This window comes from Plectropomus leopardus, chromosome 9 (assembly GCF_026936395.1).
Source record: "Plectropomus leopardus strain MGB_pleo_1.0 chromosome 9, ASM2693639v1, whole genome shotgun sequence".
Classification (NCBI taxonomy): Eukaryota; Metazoa; Chordata; class Actinopteri; order Perciformes; family Serranidae; genus Plectropomus; species Plectropomus leopardus.
This window is the reverse complement of record NC_142184.1, coordinates 17,696,238-17,717,534: the sequence shown is the minus strand read 5'-3', so window position 1 is coordinate 17,717,534 and position 21,297 is coordinate 17,696,238. Positions and strand designations below refer to the sequence as shown.

Below are 21,297 nucleotides of genomic sequence, written 5' to 3'. Positions count from 1 at the left end.
GGGTAGCTGTGTTCAATCTCTTACTTTTGTGATCAAAATGATCTCAATTAAAATATTGACATTGTTCTGTAAATAGTTTTACAATGAATAATAAATAAAGCAACCTCTGATCAAACCATATCAATATCAGATTTAAAAATACAACTTCAGTTTTGATCCCAACCATATCCAGTTTAAGCCACACCAAATTCCAGTTCGAACCAGGCTCATTCCAAGTACAGATATGGACACAGATAATTTAGTTGCTTATATAAATACAGATACAGATGGTGGTGTACTTGCTCATTTCTTGCCCAATTTTTGCAGGCAATATTTATGTTTTGAAGAAAAAGTCACCTGTATCAACGCAACAAAAATCTATGTGATTACGTGGTAAAGTTCAGCAATCACATTTTGGTATGCAAGTGTATCCACATATTTTTAAAGTACCTCTGCCTCGCATCATGACATCTTTCACCCCATCCATTATTTTCATGCATCAGGACACCTTGTGGTGTATTTTTGCTTACATATCACCCCAACCAAGGTCCTTTAAAAATATATTAATGCCCTCATCCTGACCAGACCATGCTGTGGCTGTCCCGTCCTGTGTGTACGACAGGTGTACCATGTCACTGAAAGCAGGGAGCATTCATTTTTCCTCTCCCGAGCTCATCTCACTGGCCCCGGTGGCTCAGCCCGAAGGACGCCCTCAGCCTTCCAGGGGGAGCAGTCATTCTTCACTCAGCACTGTGATAAATGATGCAGTTAGACTGAGGCAGCTTGCTTTGTGTGTCATGTGAGTCTGTATGTGCGTGTTGTCATTGTACTGTCTGTTGGAATAATAGCCGGATCCGAAAGTCTCTGAGGATGAAAAGGAGGAATCTGTCAAGGTTCACTTCCAGGTCAAGTTTGGGGTCAAGTCCATTCTTGTTGCTATAGTGATTGCAGTAATCATGTGGCTTTTGGTTGCAGCGTTAGTGTATGATATGAGATTTTACCCTTTGTCAAGTTTTTACTGTGGTTGTGATAGATCTTTTGTTATTTGGTAGGGCACATGGTTCTTTCGTGGATGTATGTATTGTATTAGGACTTAGGCTCTTCTCCCTGTGGAGTAAAGGTCGTCATTGGGAATGATGACCCCAAAATCTATTTCCTCCAGCTATGATTTTCTCCTTGACTGCCTCGCGGTGATGAAGGCAGTTTGCTGTTTTTACGGATGGATGGAAATGTGGTGGTCTCTCTCTTTCTCTTTATTCTCTGTGTCACTTCTTGTCCTCTCTCTCCCTCTGTTGTCCTGATTCCCTCTCTTCCTCTCCTCAAATCTACCCCCCTGCTGAGATAACAGTATATCCCCTCCTGCACATGCACATTAGCATCATAATGGCGGCATTACCAGTGTAGGAAATGGCATTGCATTTGCTTTAACTGAGATAGTTTTTTCCATTGCATTTACATACCACTTACCCATTCACAAACCCATGCTGGTTTGCTCTCACTTGTACATCACTGCAGGGAATACTTCAGCTATTACTCATACATGTATCCAGGTTTCCATCTGCTTCATCAAGCAAATATCTGCTGCTACCATACTGTATTCCAGATGTAGTTTCTCTGCTTTGGTACCAAGGTAAACAAAATGGGAGTGATGGCTTGGAAAAGATTATAAAGCCAAGCTGATATTGGATATGACACTTGCTGCAATGTGAAACAGTTTTGGAGACGCGGAGGCTGCACGTCTGCTGTCTGTTACAGGGCAGCATAGTGAGTGAGCAGACTGAACCTGGTCATTCTCCTTTGTATGAAGATATCTAAGTTTAAAAAGAATTTTACATCTCGAAATATGTTTGTTTTTTTTTGAAAGTGGGCTTTCTATTCAGAAGAAAGATGGAAATACTTTTAAAACTGGTGCTACATGACCAGAGAAAACAGAAAAAGGACTGTGGCATTTGCTTTTACCCAAGAGGTAGAAAATCTACAACTATCAGAATGCACTGCCCTGCACAGCACCAATAAACAATAAACAAATAGCCTCAAACTACAGTTTCACTCTAAGCAGAAATATGTTTCTGAAAACATTTTAAGTGAGAAATAGGTGAAGCAGTAACAGAATCTTGGTTCATATTTGATTAGTGCTGCTTAGTTTTACCGTTGCAGTATGGCACCCATATTCTGTTCACAGATTCTCATATTACAACCAAACAGTGTATTAAAATATGTTTATGAAGACATTTTAGGCTAGAATGAGGACAATAACAGAATCTTGGTTATATTTGATCAGTGTCCCCTAGTTTTACAGTTTCATCTGGTTTTGTCTAAGGTTAGCAAGAGAGAGCAAAAGTAGGGGTGTCTCTCTCTCTTAATCTTGTTCTATACTCTTTGTGTCTGTGGTGGTGGGTATATGAAAATGCAGAATTACAATCAACAGCTCTAGAGCCAGGGAAGATTCACCTTGAGCTGGTAAAATTGAGAGAACTTTACCACATTTCATCTTCACATACTACCCACATTGTTATGATACAAAACCAGTAACAGCAAAGTATCCCTTTAAATGATTCATCATCATTGTCCCTCTTTCTCCTCTTCTTTCTGCCCAACAGGCTACTTCACTCAAATCTCCACATTGGCAGACGTTCAAGAGAACGTGATGGAGTATCTTCATGTGCTGAGTCGCCCCAAGGTGATTGACAGGGAGCACGACACGGTGTGGACTGAGGCCTACATTGACAGCACTGTGAGTTGACTATGCCATCTCTCACACGGTACAGGACTCCAGTTCCTACAATCCTCTCTTACCACACACATCCACTAGGTTGTGGACCTAGAATATTCTGTGATAGACTCAAAGATTTCAATTTAGTCCATAAGAAACCAAATCCATGATGCACAAAAAGGTACATTTGCATGTTCAGGATTGATGACCTATAGTATAATCCAAAGGTGAACAATAGTGATACAATGCAAGCAGAGGCCTGACACTGTTTTGCCTTTGTATGTCAGACTGAATGTGTAAAATGTGTGTGTGTGAGCAGCAGATGGAACCATTAAGTCAATGAGCCTCCTGTGTGTGTTTGGACGTTGTGTAGCGTGAGTTGAACATACTGGGACACATTGGTGAGTTAGTCTGTGATCTCTCACCCTCATGCCCTGGCCAAACACACAGCTTATTTTCACTATATTATTTCTCAGTGAACGCATATAATCAAATGCATTGCTAAATCCCCTGTACATGCTTAGCTTTCTGGCACAGACATAATCATCACTAAAACACCCCAAAGGATAACACCAGACTGACTGTATGGGATTCTCTTCCAGCCCATAATATAGACACAATATACTGTCATTTTCATGCATTCACGGTGCTTCTCTTTTATTAGTTATTGTGGTTGGCCATAAAGAGAGAATAGCAGCCATTTGTCCTCCACTATTTCTGAATGGATTATGAGAGAGAGCTTCAAAAATGTAAGGAGACAAAGGCAAGTGCCCTCTAGCAGAAAAACGCACAGGCTATCAATGCTGCATGAAAATGGATTCTTTCTCACTGCGATCCTCTTCATATTCCTTTTACCTTTTCTCTGCCTTCCTCTGCTTTTTTCCTTCTCTTCGCCCTCATTATCCCCATCCATTTATCACAGTCAGAGTACATCCACCCAACACTGACTCAACACTAACAGCTTAAGTGTTGTTTCCTCTGCTGTGACCCTCCCAGCCATAAAGCTCTCCTCTCTTGACACAGTCACTGTTTTTAAAGTTGCAGTCAAAGTCAATGTCAGTGGATTTTTACGCTCCCACTGTTGTTGGCACTCCGTTCAGTGGAAACTGCACTGAAAAGCTTTCTGACACTTACCACAAATGTATTGACCCTTTCTCTCCTCCCCTCCTCCTTAATCTCTTCTCTTTAGCTCCCCCAAGCACAAAAGGTAAAAAAAATCTGATTGGAGGTCATTGCTGTGTCGTGCTGTGTTGAGGTCTGGTGTGTGTTCATGTGCATGTGGGTTTTGGTCTCGTCAAGATGACGGTATAATTTGGGTGAACTAACTACCATGCTGACCCATGGCATTTTCTTGTGCGTCCGTGTCGTATGTCACTTCTCTACGTCCTGATTCAAACCATGCATCGTTGTTGTCAAAGGTTCAGTCGATCGCTGTCTTCTGCACGTCTGATCAAGCACATGCAGACGTCTGTGCACACGCTCACACTCATTCATCATGGTGATGCTGTGTTGGCTGTGCTTTGCCGGTATCTTCAGCGCTGGCAGTGTGACTATATGTGTGTAATGTGAGGCTACATTTTTGCTCTTTGCTTGTGTGGTTTTGGTGTGAAAACAAGATTGCCTGTGTTATTTGTTTTGGTAGAATTCTCCAGAAAAAGCTGTTTTGTCATCTGCTGGGTGAAAATCCAATAGCCGATAATGACTGGCGGGATGATCTGTTCTGATGCCTTTTTATCATTTCCAGTGTTTTATTTTGCAGTGTTTTATGAATCATATGTGGGTTGAGATAAGCAGCTCTATAATCATAACAATGATGATGGTGGAACAGAAGAGTGCTCTGCCCCCCATCAGCATGAGCTGAACACAGAGCAGTCCCATTAGACAGCTGGCAGGCCATATGTCTGACATAGTACTGTTAGTGTGATAGATCCGAGCTTATTGACATCGAAGCGGCTCAGCAGAAAAAAGAAACAGATATCACATTGTCAGACATGATAATTGGGATTAGCAAGGAATCTGCACTGCTCCTTTGCATGTAATCGTCCCAGCGCAGTTCTGGTCTGGGCGCAAGGAATGCAAATACACAAACAGACAGTGACAGAGAGACACACACCCCCTGCGTGATAGTGTCTGATAAGAAGTTAGCAAAACTCCCGGGATTGGCTCAGTGTTCGGAAAGTGATGAGCATCTGGTATTTATGTTCCAGGGCTGATGTGTATCATCTTTCCAGATGTACCCTTTATCCTATCTTTTTCCTCTCCTCCTCTCCATTCCTCTGAGTGTGACCCAATAATCTTTCTAGCCTCGCCCCCTTTCTTCCTCTGTTTCACTCTCCAGCTTTTTTCCCCCCACCTGTGCTCTCCCCTCCTCCCCTGTCCCCCTTCCCCTTCCTCCTCTCCTTCGTCTCACCAGCTTCATCCATCATTCTCTGGCTCATTTGGCTTTGTTTCCCACTCTGTCGGATGAACTGACACTGGAGCTCAGGGATGATGGGAGTGAGGTGGGGGTGAGAGGAATGTTTCGGGGGGAGGACATTTGAGGGCAAGTATAGGGAGAGTGAGAGAAAGAATGTTTTGAAGCGAAAGGATGTTAGTGAAAGTTGGAAAGAGAACGTAAAGGATGTAACCAAGGATTTAGGGTTGAGAAAAGGGTTATTACACTGAAGAGCAAGATTGATGACATGAAGACAGACAAATGACAAAGCTGCGAGCAGTTGATTACCCTTTGATGACGAATTGAAGAAGTAAGCTGTTCAAAATGTCATAACAGATGAATAATAACTATTTCAAAGAAGTGTTAATAGTGATTGAGGCAATTGAGGACTTTCATAGATGTGCCACGTCTGTGCCAACTCTGCTCCATATCAGCATATCTGATTTTTTACATCCTGCCATTTTTTAAAACGTCTCTGTTGTCTCTTTTGGAGGTATCTTGTTGAAAGTTCACCACACTGCCCTCAAAATCGCCTGGGATTCTGCTCCATTTAGTGTGTATCTGTAAGCTCTCTGAAAACATGAACAAATATGGATGAAATGAACATAGAGTATGGACAGAAGGCTCTGCCCATCTACATATATGTATCTAACGCGACCTCACAAAGTGGTTTGTGGACTACTGTTTTGATGCCTTGAGTGTGACATTTCAGCCATTGCCATTTTGGAGCCAGAAGTGATCAAACTTTGACGAGAAGCTGGAGCTGTGTTTAGGCATGGATTAGACTCATAGACTGTAAAGAAGCCTCGCAGACAGCCTGTCATTCAGGCGGCCCCACCCATAAATATAAGTAATCTGGGGCCTTAATAAAATGTAAATGAGTGAGTTGTAACAAAATTCTTTCCCCGTACAGTTGTTATTAATGTTGAAATTATCTACAGACACCAAAACTGTTTCTTGCACCAGTCTGTAAATATTTATGCTGTGAATTTGGGTATTTTAATATGGGGGGTCTAAGGGGATTTACTCTGTTTTGGAGCCAGCCTCAAGTGGCCACACAATGAACTGCGGCTTTTGGCACTTCTGCAGTGGCTTAACTTGTAAGCCTTGGAGGTTGCTGCTTGATCAATTGTTGAGCATAAATGAGACCATACAAAAGCTCGTATGATATCCTGAAAAGTGCACACACATCGGTTCATATGATATCCTACAAATCAACGTCCCACAAATGACATTGCGCTCTTAACACAAAGTTACGTACTGAACGTAAAGATACGGAGGTTAGGTTTAAGAAAAGAGACATGGTGACAGCGCACCGTAAAATGAATAGAAGTTCACTCAAACCTCACACAGTTCTGAAAACCAGTCTCCAAAGGGGAAAGCCTCTTGTTTAGTGACCCATCCACTAACCCAAACTGTCTCCCTTGGGATCATTGTCCTTTTTGCTCCCATCAACCCATTGTATATGCAATCATAGCCCTCCCAAATACATGTGCTATACACAATTAAATGGCCCATGATAATGTAGGATATGCACAAATTTTGGTTCATTACCTACTGAAGTAAAAGGTACAAACATTCTGTCCCCATTGGGTTTGCTTCCCCACAGGGGCCTTCAGGGGGCTTTGGCTCCAGGGCTTACACACATAAGGGTCACCTCGTCCACCAGAATAAAACTTGTATAACCTAGATTACGGGGTGTCCTATGAGACAGCAAACACGGGCCAGGGGGTGCATATCTGAGCCCTCTGAGGGGTGCACGTGTGTGGGTATTCATGACAGTGGGGGTGTGTATTCGAGCCCAGAGGGGTTCCTTTTTTCATTCTCTGACCCACAGCAGGGGAAAGGACTTACACACCACATTTGGTCTAACTGTTACAGATAAAGCCACGGAGGTAGTGATGATGCAGAGTTTGCCCAAATGTGTGATGAATTTTGACCTTGCATTAGAGGTCGCAGGTTATGTATGTATGTATGTATGTCAAATTCTGGATACAGAGCACTACCTTAGGGACTCGGGGCACGGTCATGTTGGAGGACACTCATTCAAAGTTCAAGGAAGCACCTCGTTCTACTCCCGGGTTTGGATAATGAAGTACAGGTTTAAAGGTCCTTCCTCCTCTGGGTAGCATAAGTGAGGATCTTTTCTAGCTGTGCTGTTGGCTTTGAATCCAACAGATGCCGTTGCTGGCTGCCTTTTTCCAAGCAGCTCTTGTTATCTGCTTAATTACAGTATGTCATTTCCCAGAGCAGCTGGGCAAGCCTGATTTCCACCTAATTCACAAATACTAAAAATAAAAACATCGTAGATTAGTGACAAAGAGTACACATTTGATGGGACTGCTCAACCACAGTTCACAGGGATACACAATGAATGTCAGTCCATACATTTGCAGACTGATGATATATGATCCAGCAGACCTGAGCTTGAAAATAGATTTTGTATTTTTAGATGCCTCTCGTTTTTTTTCTGTCCTTTGATCGATCCTGTTCTCCAGCAGCAAGGCTGTCCATTGTCACAGCAGCTGTACTTAGGTGCGCTTTGTTCTCTCTTTGATGTCCAATCCTGCGTCCTGGATTGCTATTACCAGCTGTCTGAGCTTGGGTCACCAATTCCCCTTTCCCCAGTGTCTGAGGGAGACAGAATGGACGCTAGCAGTTTCCTGTCATTACCTATTATTACTGGAGGTAAATGGGGGGTGAGCGCTTGAAGGACAGCGTACAGGAAGTGTGTAATGTTCAGTTAAGAGGATTGGTTAAATGGGGTAGTTCCTGTGAAAAAGCATCGGGATCTAATATCTAACTGACTAATAATCTGTTGATTGCAGCAGCAGAAACAGATCACATGCAACATGATTTATGTTTTTTGCTCATCCCATCTCACTAACATAATTGTGCATCATGTTCTGGGATTTATATCGCACTTAATGGGCCTATTACTTCTGGTGACTTGAACGTAAACTGCGTGAGTGACTGACATTTTGACAGTTTTGACATTTCTAAATGGGCAAGGTCAGACCACTTTTTTGCCGAGTGGGAAGCCTTTCTTCAGTGTCTTCATAACAGTGTCAAGCTTTCATCTCTAATGGATATCATTGTCAGATACAGACAGCCGCTGGAAAGATAAATATCATAATTATTCCAGCAGTCTTTAGGGAGGAAAGATACCCAGATCCGAACTAGAAGCACTGCCTTTGGATAAGCTTATTCTGCAAGAGATCAAAGGCAGGCTGTGATCGAACACATTTTAAGGCAAATAATAAACATGAATAAATCATGTCATGGAAGTTTTGTAGGTCCCTCAAGAAGATAATATGACTAGGGCTGCTGCAGAATTCCTATCAGGTTCACTACTTAAGGAATGAGTGTTAATGTGCAGCTTGAGATATTCACTCATTGAGTGTCTTTAAGCAAGATGATTCATATATTGTGTGTGATACCATGCTCAGCGCTATGTATTTTCGTTTCTTTTGTAAATATCAAAATGTTTCATCATTAGCGTCCCTCTTCTCCCTCCCTCTGTCTCTCTTTCTCCTCTCTCAATTGCTATCTTTCACTTTTCTTCCCTCATAACTCACTCAGTTGGACGACGGTCAAGGTCCAGTTCTGATGACCACAGTGGCAATGCCAGTGTTCAGTACCAAGAATGAGACTGTAAGTGCAAATAGAGTCCTACACAACAAATAGCACATTCACAGTCATTGCCATTACGTTTCCCCAACTTCCTTTCTTCAACAAACAGTTTAGTTTAATTTAAAAACTATGCAATTACATGTTGCATAACTCCCAGGGAATTAGGGTTTGAGACAATAGGCACAAATTTTGAAATAATGATTAATTATGTTTGTTGTTGATGGACACTAATTTAAGTTTGATTGGAGTCTGTAAATTTGGATACAGTTGAGCATCACTAATTTAATATTTATTATGAACTGACATTTTTGTGACATAAACAGATGATCTGTGGGACTGTTTTGTTTACTTAACATTTCAAACTCAATCTAAGAATCTTTGTCATTTGTATGCTTCCAGAGAAACAGAGGCATCCTGCTAGGGGTGGTTGGTACAGATGTGCCTGTCTCTGAGCTGCTCAAGACCATCCCCAAATACAAGGTAATGTTCCTAACATCACTTAGTTTTTCCTACAAATAATTTTAGATCTCAGTGGCTATGTGAGATAACCCTCTACAGCACAGACTAGATACAAAGACTGACAACATATTTCTTACTTGTTTCTTACCACAACGTACTCCCTCTTTATTAAAATGAAGTCAAAATATCCTGGTTACAGCTGCTGCCATCTATCGCTGGTGACATCATTTGGAGCTACACAGTAGAGATTTCATTGGTATTGAATTCCCGCCCTTACACCAGTCCAACCAATTGCGAGTAGTGCCATTGATTGCGAGCCCACGGATTTGCACAAACAGCTGCCAATCATCAGTCAGTCAATCATTTATTCATCACATGCATTTATACAATGCACAACTCCAGTGAAAAGTGAGCACATCCGCTTCTTTAACGAACAGTAATTTAGTCATTTTCTACATTTAACAGTGTTTGCTGCAGCTTTATAGTTGTTTATATTTCTGGATTGTTCTGGTAATCCATTGTTTCTGGTTGTAGAATGTTTTGACCTTTTGATACCTGAGGAAATTGGCTTGATTTCTTTCGAAAATATGGGAAGTAGGCAATGAGCAACTTTATGAGAAATGGTCCAAAAACATAGCAAGAAATTATTTAAAAGTTACCTGAATTACCTGAAAATGAGCAACAAAAAAAAAGTAATTTTTTTAAATAGAAAGAAGAAAGTGCCCAAAGCATTTACATTTTTAACTTTTTGTAAACATAATTTTAAATATATAATAAAGAAAATTATATAGTTTTCTGAACATATTTTTACCAGTTTTTTTAATAAGCCCCCCAAAAAAACACACACTTACATACAGCTAATTTTCAGATTATTTCCTTGTCCCCTTCATACAATTTTTTTTTACAGTTTACAGGACATTTCTTGCCAAGCTGATCTACATGTTTTTCCCTGTATTTTTGAAAGACATTAAACCAATTTTAGAGGTTGTTATTGAGAAGTGTCTGAATGTCAATCCAGGTGTTAAAGGGTTAAAAGTCACATGTCCTGACCCTAACAAGATGGTTGCATGGTCACTTCTTCCAAAAACAGGCAGAGGCACACTACAGCCACCTCTGCACCGCATACAGCAGTGATCCACAGCAGGAACAGGACAGCACCTCATAATGCACCACTCCTCATTCACTGTAAAGCACACTTCTCCTCTCCTTTTTGGCACATAAAAAATGACCTCCTGGTTGAGTGGTGCTGTCCAAGATTTAGCTAAATTTCAGTGAGTCAAAGGATATTATAGTTAATGATATGCCGTTGGAAATATATGCAGTACAGAGAGCATCCAGTTTAACTCATGACTTCAAACTCCCCTCTTCTAGAGTGAAATAATTAAAAGCAGACTTGTCAGAAAAACAAACACTTGTACATGCATCAGCGTGATTAGAGCGTAAACTAAAATGACAGAAACTGTCTTGTGGAAAAATGTATTTGATGTGCACTTTGATCTTAAAGTTTTTGGGGTGCTGTCATGATGTCCATCTATATTATACAGTTCATGCTCTGCACCATCACACCTTTTATAATCATATCTTTTGAACCATATGGTTGGGCCTTGTGAATGCGCCATTTACCTGGATGTTAAGTCAATAAAAAAGTGAAATTATAAAGGTTGACGTTTTTCTACAGGTATGCTAATCTAACTCCACAGTGCAGTAATTGAATGCCAAAACCAGTAGCAGATAAATCAACGGTTCTGTTGAAGTTTTTTGAAATGATTATTCACGGCCCCCTCCTCCACCTCAGTAATGTCAGGAAAATTATACACTATGTACACCAATGCAATCTGATAGTGTCCCCCCGCCACATCTACTGTGTTGATTTCTTTCACGTGTAGATCTGATGCTTGGTTGGATGTAGAATTTGACATTTGGAAGTGCGTTATTTGTCTAGACGTGGATAAATTACACCATCATCCTTGTATTGTGCAGTTCTGTGAGTTTCACCACAAAGACAAAGATGCTGCCAGGGAAAAATAACAAAGAGCTTGATTAGCACAGATTTACAATTCGGTACAGATTCGCCATGCATAAATTTTGTGTGTTTGTGTGTATCCCTTCTAGCTGGGCATTCATGGCTACGCCTTTGCAATCACCAACAACGGCTACATCCTCACCCATCCAGATCTACGGCCACTTGTGAGTATTACCTCCAGCACCATTCAGATGCTCTGTAACAAGTTAACAGAGTATGAACCTTATTAACATAACAATCCCTTCTAGGGGCACAGAGATTGAAGTTCAAATGTATTAATTTATTTTGTACAGGCGACTGAGGAATACTAACTCTTGAGTTCATGTCAAGTCAATTACTGATTTTGTTGTCACATTGAGATGCCGATTGACATAGAAAATTAGTGCGTAGTTGTGTGGGTGCTCTATGTGCCGCGCGTGTGTTGGCTGCGTGGTGGTATGTAGATGAGGAGAGTGTGTTCCAGGCCTCCTCTGTGCTGTGAATAGACAGAGATACAGCTTCTGAATGGCTGTGATTAACTCTATTGTACTCACTCACTCCTCTCACAAGAGGATGAGGGGAGCGAGTGCAGAGAGGGAGGGGAGGGAGATTGAGGAGAGCATGGAACCTGCTTAACGTGAGAATAGGTGCAGGGTGACAAAGCGAGTTGCAATATCGGATGGAAATGGAGAGATATAGAGGGTTGAGAGGAGAACAGGCATGGAAGAGAGGAGGAAACAGACAGTGAGGCAGACAGACAGACAGATGGTTTAATTGCGATCTAATTAAAGACGTTAATGAACAGTGTTTAACAACTAATGAGGGGTGGGAGGCTGTCTTCACTGACAAAAGAATGGAGAGGGGGACTCACAAGTACACACATGTAGTACACATTAATATGGCCAATATTCTGGCCTCTGTCATCTTTATTTAATGTTCATATCAAACAGGGTCAGCCAGAGAGGGCGAGGAGAGTTGTATTTGGTGACTGAATTGTAAATGCTAAAACACTTCTGACCTTGTATGGTGATTCAGAGATAAGAACACCACATACAGATAGGTTTTGTCACGTGTCTAAAGAAATCAAGTGTGGCTTATTATAAAGAAGACAAGTTATCAGTGCTGATATAGTGCTGAAACAATCAGTTGATTAAAGGAATATTTTGACATTTTGGGAAATAAACACTTATTCCATTCCTTGGCAGAGAGTGAGGTGAAATGGCTGATGCAACCTCCATATCTGTCTCAATACGTCAGTCCCCAAATGACCAGTTATATATCAATTCATCACCCAGTCTTAGGCTGCATTTTGTGAAGAAAAGGTTGTTTTTCCTTGCATGCCTGTAGGGTAACTAGAATGAAAAAACAGAAAATTCTTCATGAATTGAAGTTACAGGGGCCTGCTTTAACAACAGCAAAACTACATCAAGATATCAGTTTACAAACTGTGACACAAGTCATGCAGTATAATCCAAGTCTTATTTATCCATCATATGCTTAATACTTCCTGAGCAGACAGCCCTTTGTGAAGAGGAACTAAACTGATTTTTTTTAAGTTATTTTGTGACTAGTGTTTTAAAGAGTTACTTTGGATTTACCAAAATCAAACAAAAACACAAAAACCACAGTGAGGCAGTGGCAGAACAGCATGTTCAGTGAGGTAAAATTACTGTTTTTGTATGTATTGATACAGTTTTGCTGTTGTTAAATATGGACCTCTATGACCTCAATTCATTTAAGGATTCAAGGATTTTTCGTGTGTGTTTCTGGATTCTTCTCATGCAAAAAAACAGTTTTTTAAACAAATTGAACATAACTCAGGGTGAGAAATTGATACGCAGATTTTCCTTTGGGTGATAAAATCTTCCTTTGAATATGAAGCCACCACCAATAGACAATAAACCAAGCTTACCTTTTAGGCAACCTCACACTCATTACAAGACTCCAGGAAATCACTGCTCCGAGCCAAGAAATATTCACAGACTGTAACTCCCTGTAAAATCATTTGTTGCTTTTGTGTATCAATTAAACAAATGAGATATGGTGTTCAAAAAGTAAGCTTGTGCTGATGAATATAATTTTATTCGATTTTTTTTTTTTAACTTTGGAAAGCACCAGACTAACAGTTTCCTCCTACTTTAAATCTTATCTATTATCCATTATTCATTATCATATGTCATTAATTTGCTGCTTTCAGTTTCCCAGATGATTCTGTATCTGGCTTATATCATTGTAAATTGACTATCACTGGGTTTTGGACAAAATATGCAATTTCAGAATGTAACCATGGCAACTGGGAAACTTTGATTGTTTTTTGTTTATATTTTAATGATTTAGTCATTGAAAAATAATTGATTGACAGTATACTCTTTGTGTTTCATGTCTTCAGTATCTCTGTCTATGCATGCATTTGTGTTAACATGGGCCTGTGCATCCAGTACGGAGATGGCAAGAAGCGAAGGAAGCCAAACAACAGCAGTGTGGATTTGTCTGAAGTGGAATGGGAGGACAAGGATGACACGGTGAGACACTTGTAGTAAATCTAAGTAAAGCACCATAACAGTACCCCTTCTCCATGCAAATCTGATTGCTGAGACTTGGTTGTGTGCTTTGTGCTGCTAGCTGAGAAATGCCATGGTCAACAGAAAGACAGGGACCTTCTCCATGGAGGTGAAGAAGAGTGTTGACAAAGGGGTGAGGAATCCATAATTCAGAAATCCACAAACACACACAAACAAGCACTTTTCCAGTGGTCCCAAAGGGTGTGCAAGAGAAAATACTCTGGGGAGAATCCACTCTGCAGAGGGGTTGTCACACTTGGCACAGTGATGTACAGGATTGACTTGGGGATTTTGTTTCTGATTTTGTTTGCTCTGCATGCACGGGTGTGTATGTCTGTGAATGTGAGCCCCTTATCTCCACCAAGCACATGTTGCTGAGGACGGGAGAGACAGCAGCCCAATGATTCTCTTTTACTACTTTCCTATCAGAGAAAGAGAGAGAGAGAGAGAGAGAGAGTGTGTGTGTGTGTGTGTGTGTGTGTGTATGTGTGCATGCGTTTGCATGTGTGTGTGTGTGTGTGTGTGTGTGTGTGTGTGTGCACGTGTGCATGTGCGTGTGTGTATTTTGCATTTTTAAAGCTTAGCAAAAAGCATTATACATTAGATTTTTAAGCATTTAATATGTTAATACAGGTACATACGCACACACACTCAAATGTACCCACACATGCATATTCACAATCTTTATCCAACTACTCACAAACTGCATAAGCACACATCCATCTGCAGAGTAACAGGTCAGGTGACAATCACAGTGTTTACTCCCTGCACCACCAGATGGAGCCAGACTGCAGGGAATCACATCAGATATCTGCCGTCACACTGCCTAATGCTCACCGCAGTGTATCATGAAGTGTATTAATTGCTTTTATTTCAGAAACGTGTACTTGTGTTGCATAATGATTACTACTACACAGACATCAAGGGGACGCCTTTCAGGTAAGAAAACTTTGCTCACATTTCTGTGAGCAAAGCTTAGAATGACTGAAGCATCAGTATTCACAGTGCACAGCAAAAAACTGTTGTCATTTAAGAGACTTTTCTTTTTCGTTTTAGTCTCGGGGTAGCGCTTTCCAGAGGCCATGGGAAGTATTTCTTCAGAGGGAATGTCACAGTGGAGGAAGGTAGGAAATCCTCCCTTTTCTTTGTCTGCTTTACTCATTTGTTCCCTGTATCGTTTTTTATCTGTTTCGCTCCATCCTCCCGACTCCCTCTCTTTCATTGTCTTTGTGTCTCTGTTTTACACTCCGCTAATACTTCTTGACTTGGCTGCAGTGGTGGAAGTTTTCAGATACTTTAGGGAAAAAAAGAAACAATGCCATAAATGATACCATATATTAGATATTATATAAAACTTCACTACATATAAAAATCCAGCTTTAAGAATTTCACTGAGGCAAAAATACAAAAACATTGATCAGCATAATGTTTTTGTGAGTTCTGTTTATACAATAGAAAAGAAAAATAATTGTTTTATATATTGATATTTTGTAGTATTTAATTTTCTGTAGATAAGTGCCTCTTTAATTTAATTGCAGAAAGCTCAACTAAGACAAATAATGACTGCATTTGGATCTGGCCTCTGAGAGTCTAAAATGTATAACAACTCGTCTGCCCTTGTTAGATAATTTAATTAAAGCTGCAAAGCCTAAAGAACACATTGTTCTTTGACACACTTAATTTTTGTATTGTGTTACCATGTTTAATTTTTGTATTTTTTGATGAAGAAAGCTTTATTTTCTGTAGAAGACTAAAATGAAAAACATGGACTAAGGAGTTTTGCTGAAGCAAACGTAAACTGTAGCTTATGTGGGTATTTTCAGGAAATAGATGGAGCCCCAGTAACATAACAACTGTTCATACAGAGCTAATCCTTTCAGATCTTTATATTATTATATTATAGGATCATTACAAATTGATTAACGTGTTAGCAGCATTTCAGTGTTGTAGCTGGTTTTAGTGGAGGGAACTTCATCAACTTTATGTACTGCTGGGTATTTTAATTGGCAACATTGCACCATATCTTGAGCTGATCGTATGCATTTAAAATCTGATTAAAATTAACTTGACACCGTTGCTCTGAAATACTGCAATTGTAGAAAAATAAAAAATACAAGGAGCATATTTAATTACAAGGAGCATAGCATAAAATTTACATATAATAATTTTTCTCAGTCTCTCTCTCTTTCACACACACACACACACACACACACACACACACACATTCAATAGTAATGAAGTGATAATGAACTTGAAAGCCACAATTGTACAGGAAGTTAAATATTTCTTTAGTGGCTTCCAAGGTGTGTCCACGTGTTGGAAGGTGTCTACCCCTGCGTGTGTGTGTCTATTTTCATCTCCAGCCTCATGTATGTTAATATTCATGCAGTGGTGGTGGTGGTGTGTGTGCGTCTGTGTGTTTCTCTAAACATGTCCATCATGCGGAGCCCTCTAAGCATGACTTGGCTCTTCCTGATCTAATCAGACCTGTCACATCCATTCAAAAAACACATTTTTCACCCCTGGTGTGTGTGTTTAAGAGTGTGTGCATTTTAGTTGTAGATGCCTACCCCTATTATTATGAGTTCATATTGAGCGCTTTTGCTTATTTAGTTTGAGATACATAGTTCTTATTTTGTTTCAGGACTTCATGACTTGGAGCATCCTGATGTAGCGCTGGCAGACGAATGGTAAGAGTATCTCTGCGATGCTCTATGTTTCTGTCCTGATAATGTAATGCTCACCCCTTATTTAAATGACATTGTGATTGGACTATATCCTAAATACACACACTATTTATAAAATCCAAGAAATCTATAATCTCGCTTCTATACAGCAGTTATATAACAGTGTTGGGATCAGCAGGACTTTGACTTGATGCATTGTGTCACTCGATGACTTGTGGTCACCAGGATTGGGAGCCAACATCTAAATAAATTACAGTAAACGCTTTTCAAATTAATGCTTGTGTATGGGGAAATTGCCTTTGTGTTTCACTTCAAACGTAACTGAAAGCAACCGCACTACATCTTCCAGCTTGAGATGTGATTACAGTCCTTTGCAGATAATCATCTAAAGACTATGTTTTTAAATAGCTGGTGCCAGTTATGACTGTGTTACATGTTATATGAACCAATGTCCTCTTTATCTATTCTTTTTATATTGCAGGACATACTGCAACACAGATGAGCACCTAGAGCACCGCTACCTGTCCCAGATAGACGCAATCAAACTCTACCTCAGTGGACACGAACCTCACCTACAATGTTAGTTGAACTCTTCTACAAACTCTTGATGCTCATAAAATGAAGTATTTCTCATCTCATGGCTGGTTTGTGTAAAAACATATCTGTTTTGGGATGTTAGGTGACAAGGAGCTGATTCAGGAGGTTCTCTTTGACGCGGTGGTGACTGCGCCTTTGGAGGCTTATTGGACGAGCCTCGTGCTCAATAAGTCTGAGTGTGTACCATCTTCTTTTCCCATTTTCTTATTGAAAGCAGAAAATGTTTTTATGAACTCAACACAAACTGAGTATTGCAGTCAAAGACCAGTTTTACTTGCTGGTAATGGCAGATCACAGAAAAACAAATATCCACAGCTCTAGTAAAAGCTTCTGTTTTTGTGTTGATAGCAAAGTTATAGTTGTGCACAAATGCAGATAGCTGTACAAATCTGTTGTGCTACACAGGAACTCAGATAAAGGGGTGGAGATAGCCTACCTGGGCACAAGAACAGGCCTGTCCAGAATTAACCTGTTTGTGGTGCCTGACGAGCTTACAAACCAGTAAGTATTCTGAATGTATGTATTCACTGTGTATGCATGTGTACACACATATAAGTATAGGAGTGCATGTTTTGATTGCGTCTTTGTTTATGGCTCCAATGAGTATATACAGTGGAAACCTTTTATAGTGATCACCTCCGTCTGTGTCAAATTGATTATTATTGGCGGATGATTATTCAAACTGTTTGTTTTCTTTTTCTTTATTTCTCACGCAGATTACCATCTTTTGTCATTTTTATTTATATTACATTAATACAAAATGATGAAACCGACAGCTTTGCTATTTACTTCAATTGATTGACTTTTTCAAAATACAGTACAGTTGTTTCATTTGGCATTACGCGATGAGGCATTATCAATCCACCAAAAGAGGGCAGCTTCAATCACAGTTGCTGTGTCAGTTCTTTTTCTGTCTCAATCACAAGCTGCCATAAGCTTTGAGAAGACTTTACTTTCTCATTGAGAGAATATTACTTTTATTTTTCCTCTTATGATTACATTGTGCATTTGTATTGACACAATACTGGAATTTCTAACTCAGATGAAATGCCTTGAAAGAAATAAATATTTTGTACAATTTTCAATACCATAGGGAAATTGGCATTGAGAGCATATAGCTAAAATAAATTAAAAGATAAATAAAGCAAGGCTATAACATGACAACAACTTTTCTTTTCTTGGTTGGTAGAAGAAAACAACAGAATGACTGCAATAAGCATTAACAATGAGATAGAGCAAGAAAGTGCAACTGATATTGGTGTTCGGTGATCGATACTGTAGAAAATGATTATTGAAACCAATATTCCAAATATTTAGTATTAATATGTAATTGATAAATTTGTATTTTTTACAACACCAGCCCAGGTAGCCAGCTGAAAGCTAATTAGGTCTCCATGTGTTTTTGTGTATGAAAAGACCCGACATGAACGCTGTAAGTGGACCACTTGATTAGTATAAGCAAACTTTAAACAGCATTTGTAAAGGATTGATTTTGTCCAGATCTTTTTGATCCATATATGCAGTTGATCATTGTAATTGTGATCACTGTAAGCGGTATCCACTGTATTGTGTTTTTTGTGTGTGTCATCCTCCGTATCGTCATCACCTCTCTCTCCTGTCTGCTTCAAGAGACTTCCTGACAGCTGAAGACAAAGAGGGGGTGTTCAACGCCGATCACTTTCCCCTGTGGTACAAGAGAGCAGCCGAACAAGTTCCTGGTACTTTTGTGTACTCTCTGCCTTTCAACTCAGGTTAGTTGTAAATTTCAGTTTCCAAAAGACAATAAATAAGTTCCCTCCACAAAATCAAATCCCACATTTAGGGATAAGTCATTTATGAATTTTAGATTACTTTTGGCTCTATACAGTAGCCATTACTGTTGTGATATAATGAAACTGATGGTCACTGTGACATCAACTACATTTGCATTGCCCTTATTCCAAAAAAGAACAAAAGAGAACATTCCTATTTTACTGTTTAAATGACTAATGAAAATGAATATTACACTAATATTCTTGTTTTGCATGCAGCCGTGCATACTCTGAACAACGTGCCCCATCATATTGTTTATTACATCAAAGTATGAAAAGAGGAATGTCTGGAGCCACTTGTGCTGTTTTGCTTCTTTATGTCAAAATAGAATTCTTTTATTTTTTAAGTTCTTCACCAGTTGCAGACTTGTCTTGTAGTCTGCAACTGGTCTTTTATCAGTCTTTTATCATATTTAGAAGCCAGTGTGTTTTCTCCTTCTGATCAGGAATGTGGGCTTTTCTTTTGAACATGCATCTCCACCCCACAGCCTTACAAATTATCGCAAGTTGTTTGTGTACAACACATCCATGACAATGCACAGAGCTGACCGTACACATGCAAGAGGCTGTGTGTCACAAACTATGGTCTAAAAACCCCATATTGAAATGCATATTCTGAATGCGCCATATACATATCCAAAGAATGCTCCGACAAACTGAATAATATGGGCACTTCCTCATGCCTTAATTGGAAAATGCTAAATTAAGAATAAGGCCTAATTTGGAATATCCAAACAGAATATGCTGTTAAAATGACCACAATAATACTGGAAATTAGTTAGCATGTAAATGTAGTTGCTGCCACCAAAAATTGTCTGGACGTAAGTAACTCAAAATAAACTCAACTTAACATTTCTCCTCACTTGCCTTAGAAAGACCTTTTACAAATGTCCTCTGTCCCCTTTTTTCCTCTTTCACCCGTATTTGGTCATTTTCTCTCGCCATGCATCTCTACCTCCCCTTCCTCTCTTATTAATTCTGGGCTGTGTTCTTGTGGACAGGGCTGATTGCTGTGGGTTGAAATAAGATACGCTAGGAAGGGGTTCAGCCCTTTCCATAGTGACTTGGCCAGAGCACACATACAGACACACACTGACAAACACACACACACTGACAAACACACACACACACACAGAGGCACCTCGCACATATGCAGTTTAACTACGTCTCTACGAAATGGTTTCTCCTCCAAAGGGAGAATGTGTTCTCATCTGTCCGCAGCCTCAGGCTTTCCATTAGTGCCAGCTAATACAAGTGATCTGAAAGCCTCTTATTTACTCGCCGGACTTGCCTTGGATGCACTCTTCGTCTCAGGACTGTGGCAGTGAGCTGAAGCCATGAAATAGTACTCTGTGGTATTCATGTTCAGTGTTTCTTTCTCCAATCACCCTGTGGTCAGTTCAGAACTAATAGAAGGAATTATGATATGACTGTGTTGTGAACTCTGTGTGTGCGTCTGTGTGTGCTGTGTTTGTGTGTGCTTTTATGTGTGTGGCTCAGGATCAGAAAACAAGAGTGTCGTATTGGCCAGCACCGCCATTCAGCTTCTGGATGAGAGGAAATCACCCATAGCTGCGGGTAAGTGGGGACTCAAGTGGCTCTTTCTCTCTCACACACACTTCAACATGGACTGAGGCTGCAATATTCTCTCCTTAAATCTCTATGTCGGCTTTGTTTTCCTGGTCTGCAGTTGTCTAACCCGACCTCTTTTACTGTTTTTGAGTTAAAACACTCACTGCCCACATGTACTGACTGTGCTGCTTTTTTCGTCCGTGCGCTTGCCCCTGCATGAACGCCAGAAGAAGGCGAGAGTGCAATAGACGTTTACATCCAAGAGTATTTATGCCCACATATATTAATAGACGCCAGTTTCATAAACGCCTTTTGTGCATTCGTTTTGTGCCCCTGTGTTTATTTAAGGCATATTGTGGCCTGGAGGATTTCATTGTGGCCTGCCTCATCTCACGTCTTGGTGACTCAGAAGCCCCACAATGTCACGCCCATATAATGCAACATGGTGCAATCAGCAAGTTGATGGCATGGCGTGCGGCCCTTGTTCTGTTTACCATCAAATTGGTTACAGAGGAAAGGAGCTGCAAATTAAATGGAAGAAATACAAGAAAATTAAAAGAAAATTTGGGGGAGGATGGAGATATAGACATATGGTTTCACATCAGTTCTGGTATTATCTTTAGGAAAGTTCTGATATGACATCATCCATCACCCATTTCTCCTCGAAGGCACAAGATGACTTCCAGTCATCTGTTTGTGCATTTTGTAACTAATGCAATACTTATGCTGTAAGCTGTACTGTACAGATGAGGAAAACAAGTAAGCAAACGGGCTTATTTTTTTGTTAACTAATAATTAACATAAAGACATTTGGAAGCCCCCTATTTGCAAATATTAGAATATTTATTC

The 21,297-nt window shown here is 40.1% G+C and overlaps 1 protein-coding gene across 3 annotated transcripts in view; it reads left to right on the top strand.

Annotated features, from left to right (window-relative positions):
* The window catches only part of cacna2d3a (calcium voltage-gated channel auxiliary subunit alpha2delta 3a), a 149,373-nt gene that overhangs the window by 86,242 nt on the left and 41,834 nt on the right, over positions 1-21,297 (top strand). For 2 of the 3 annotated variants that reach the window (XM_088082117.1, XM_088082115.1), the window contains exons 12-26: positions 2,580-2,713; positions 3,882-3,899; positions 8,709-8,780; positions 9,159-9,239; positions 11,331-11,405; positions 13,659-13,742; positions 13,843-13,914; positions 14,659-14,720; positions 14,838-14,905; positions 16,426-16,471; positions 16,950-17,047; positions 17,148-17,241; positions 17,471-17,566; positions 18,695-18,816; positions 20,377-20,454. In XM_088082117.1, coding sequence (XP_087938243.1) covers positions 2,580-2,713; positions 3,882-3,899; positions 8,709-8,780; positions 9,159-9,239; positions 11,331-11,405; positions 13,659-13,742; positions 13,843-13,914; positions 14,659-14,720; positions 14,838-14,905; positions 16,426-16,471; positions 16,950-17,047; positions 17,148-17,241; positions 17,471-17,566; positions 18,695-18,816; positions 20,377-20,454 — 1,200 coding nt within the window. The remainder of the gene's footprint in view (positions 1-2,579; positions 2,714-3,881; positions 3,900-8,708; positions 8,781-9,158; positions 9,240-11,330; positions 11,406-13,658; positions 13,743-13,842; positions 13,915-14,658; positions 14,721-14,837; positions 14,906-16,425; positions 16,472-16,949; positions 17,048-17,147; positions 17,242-17,470; positions 17,567-18,694; positions 18,817-20,376; positions 20,455-21,297) is intronic. The other variant, XM_088082116.1, reaches the window with a different exon arrangement.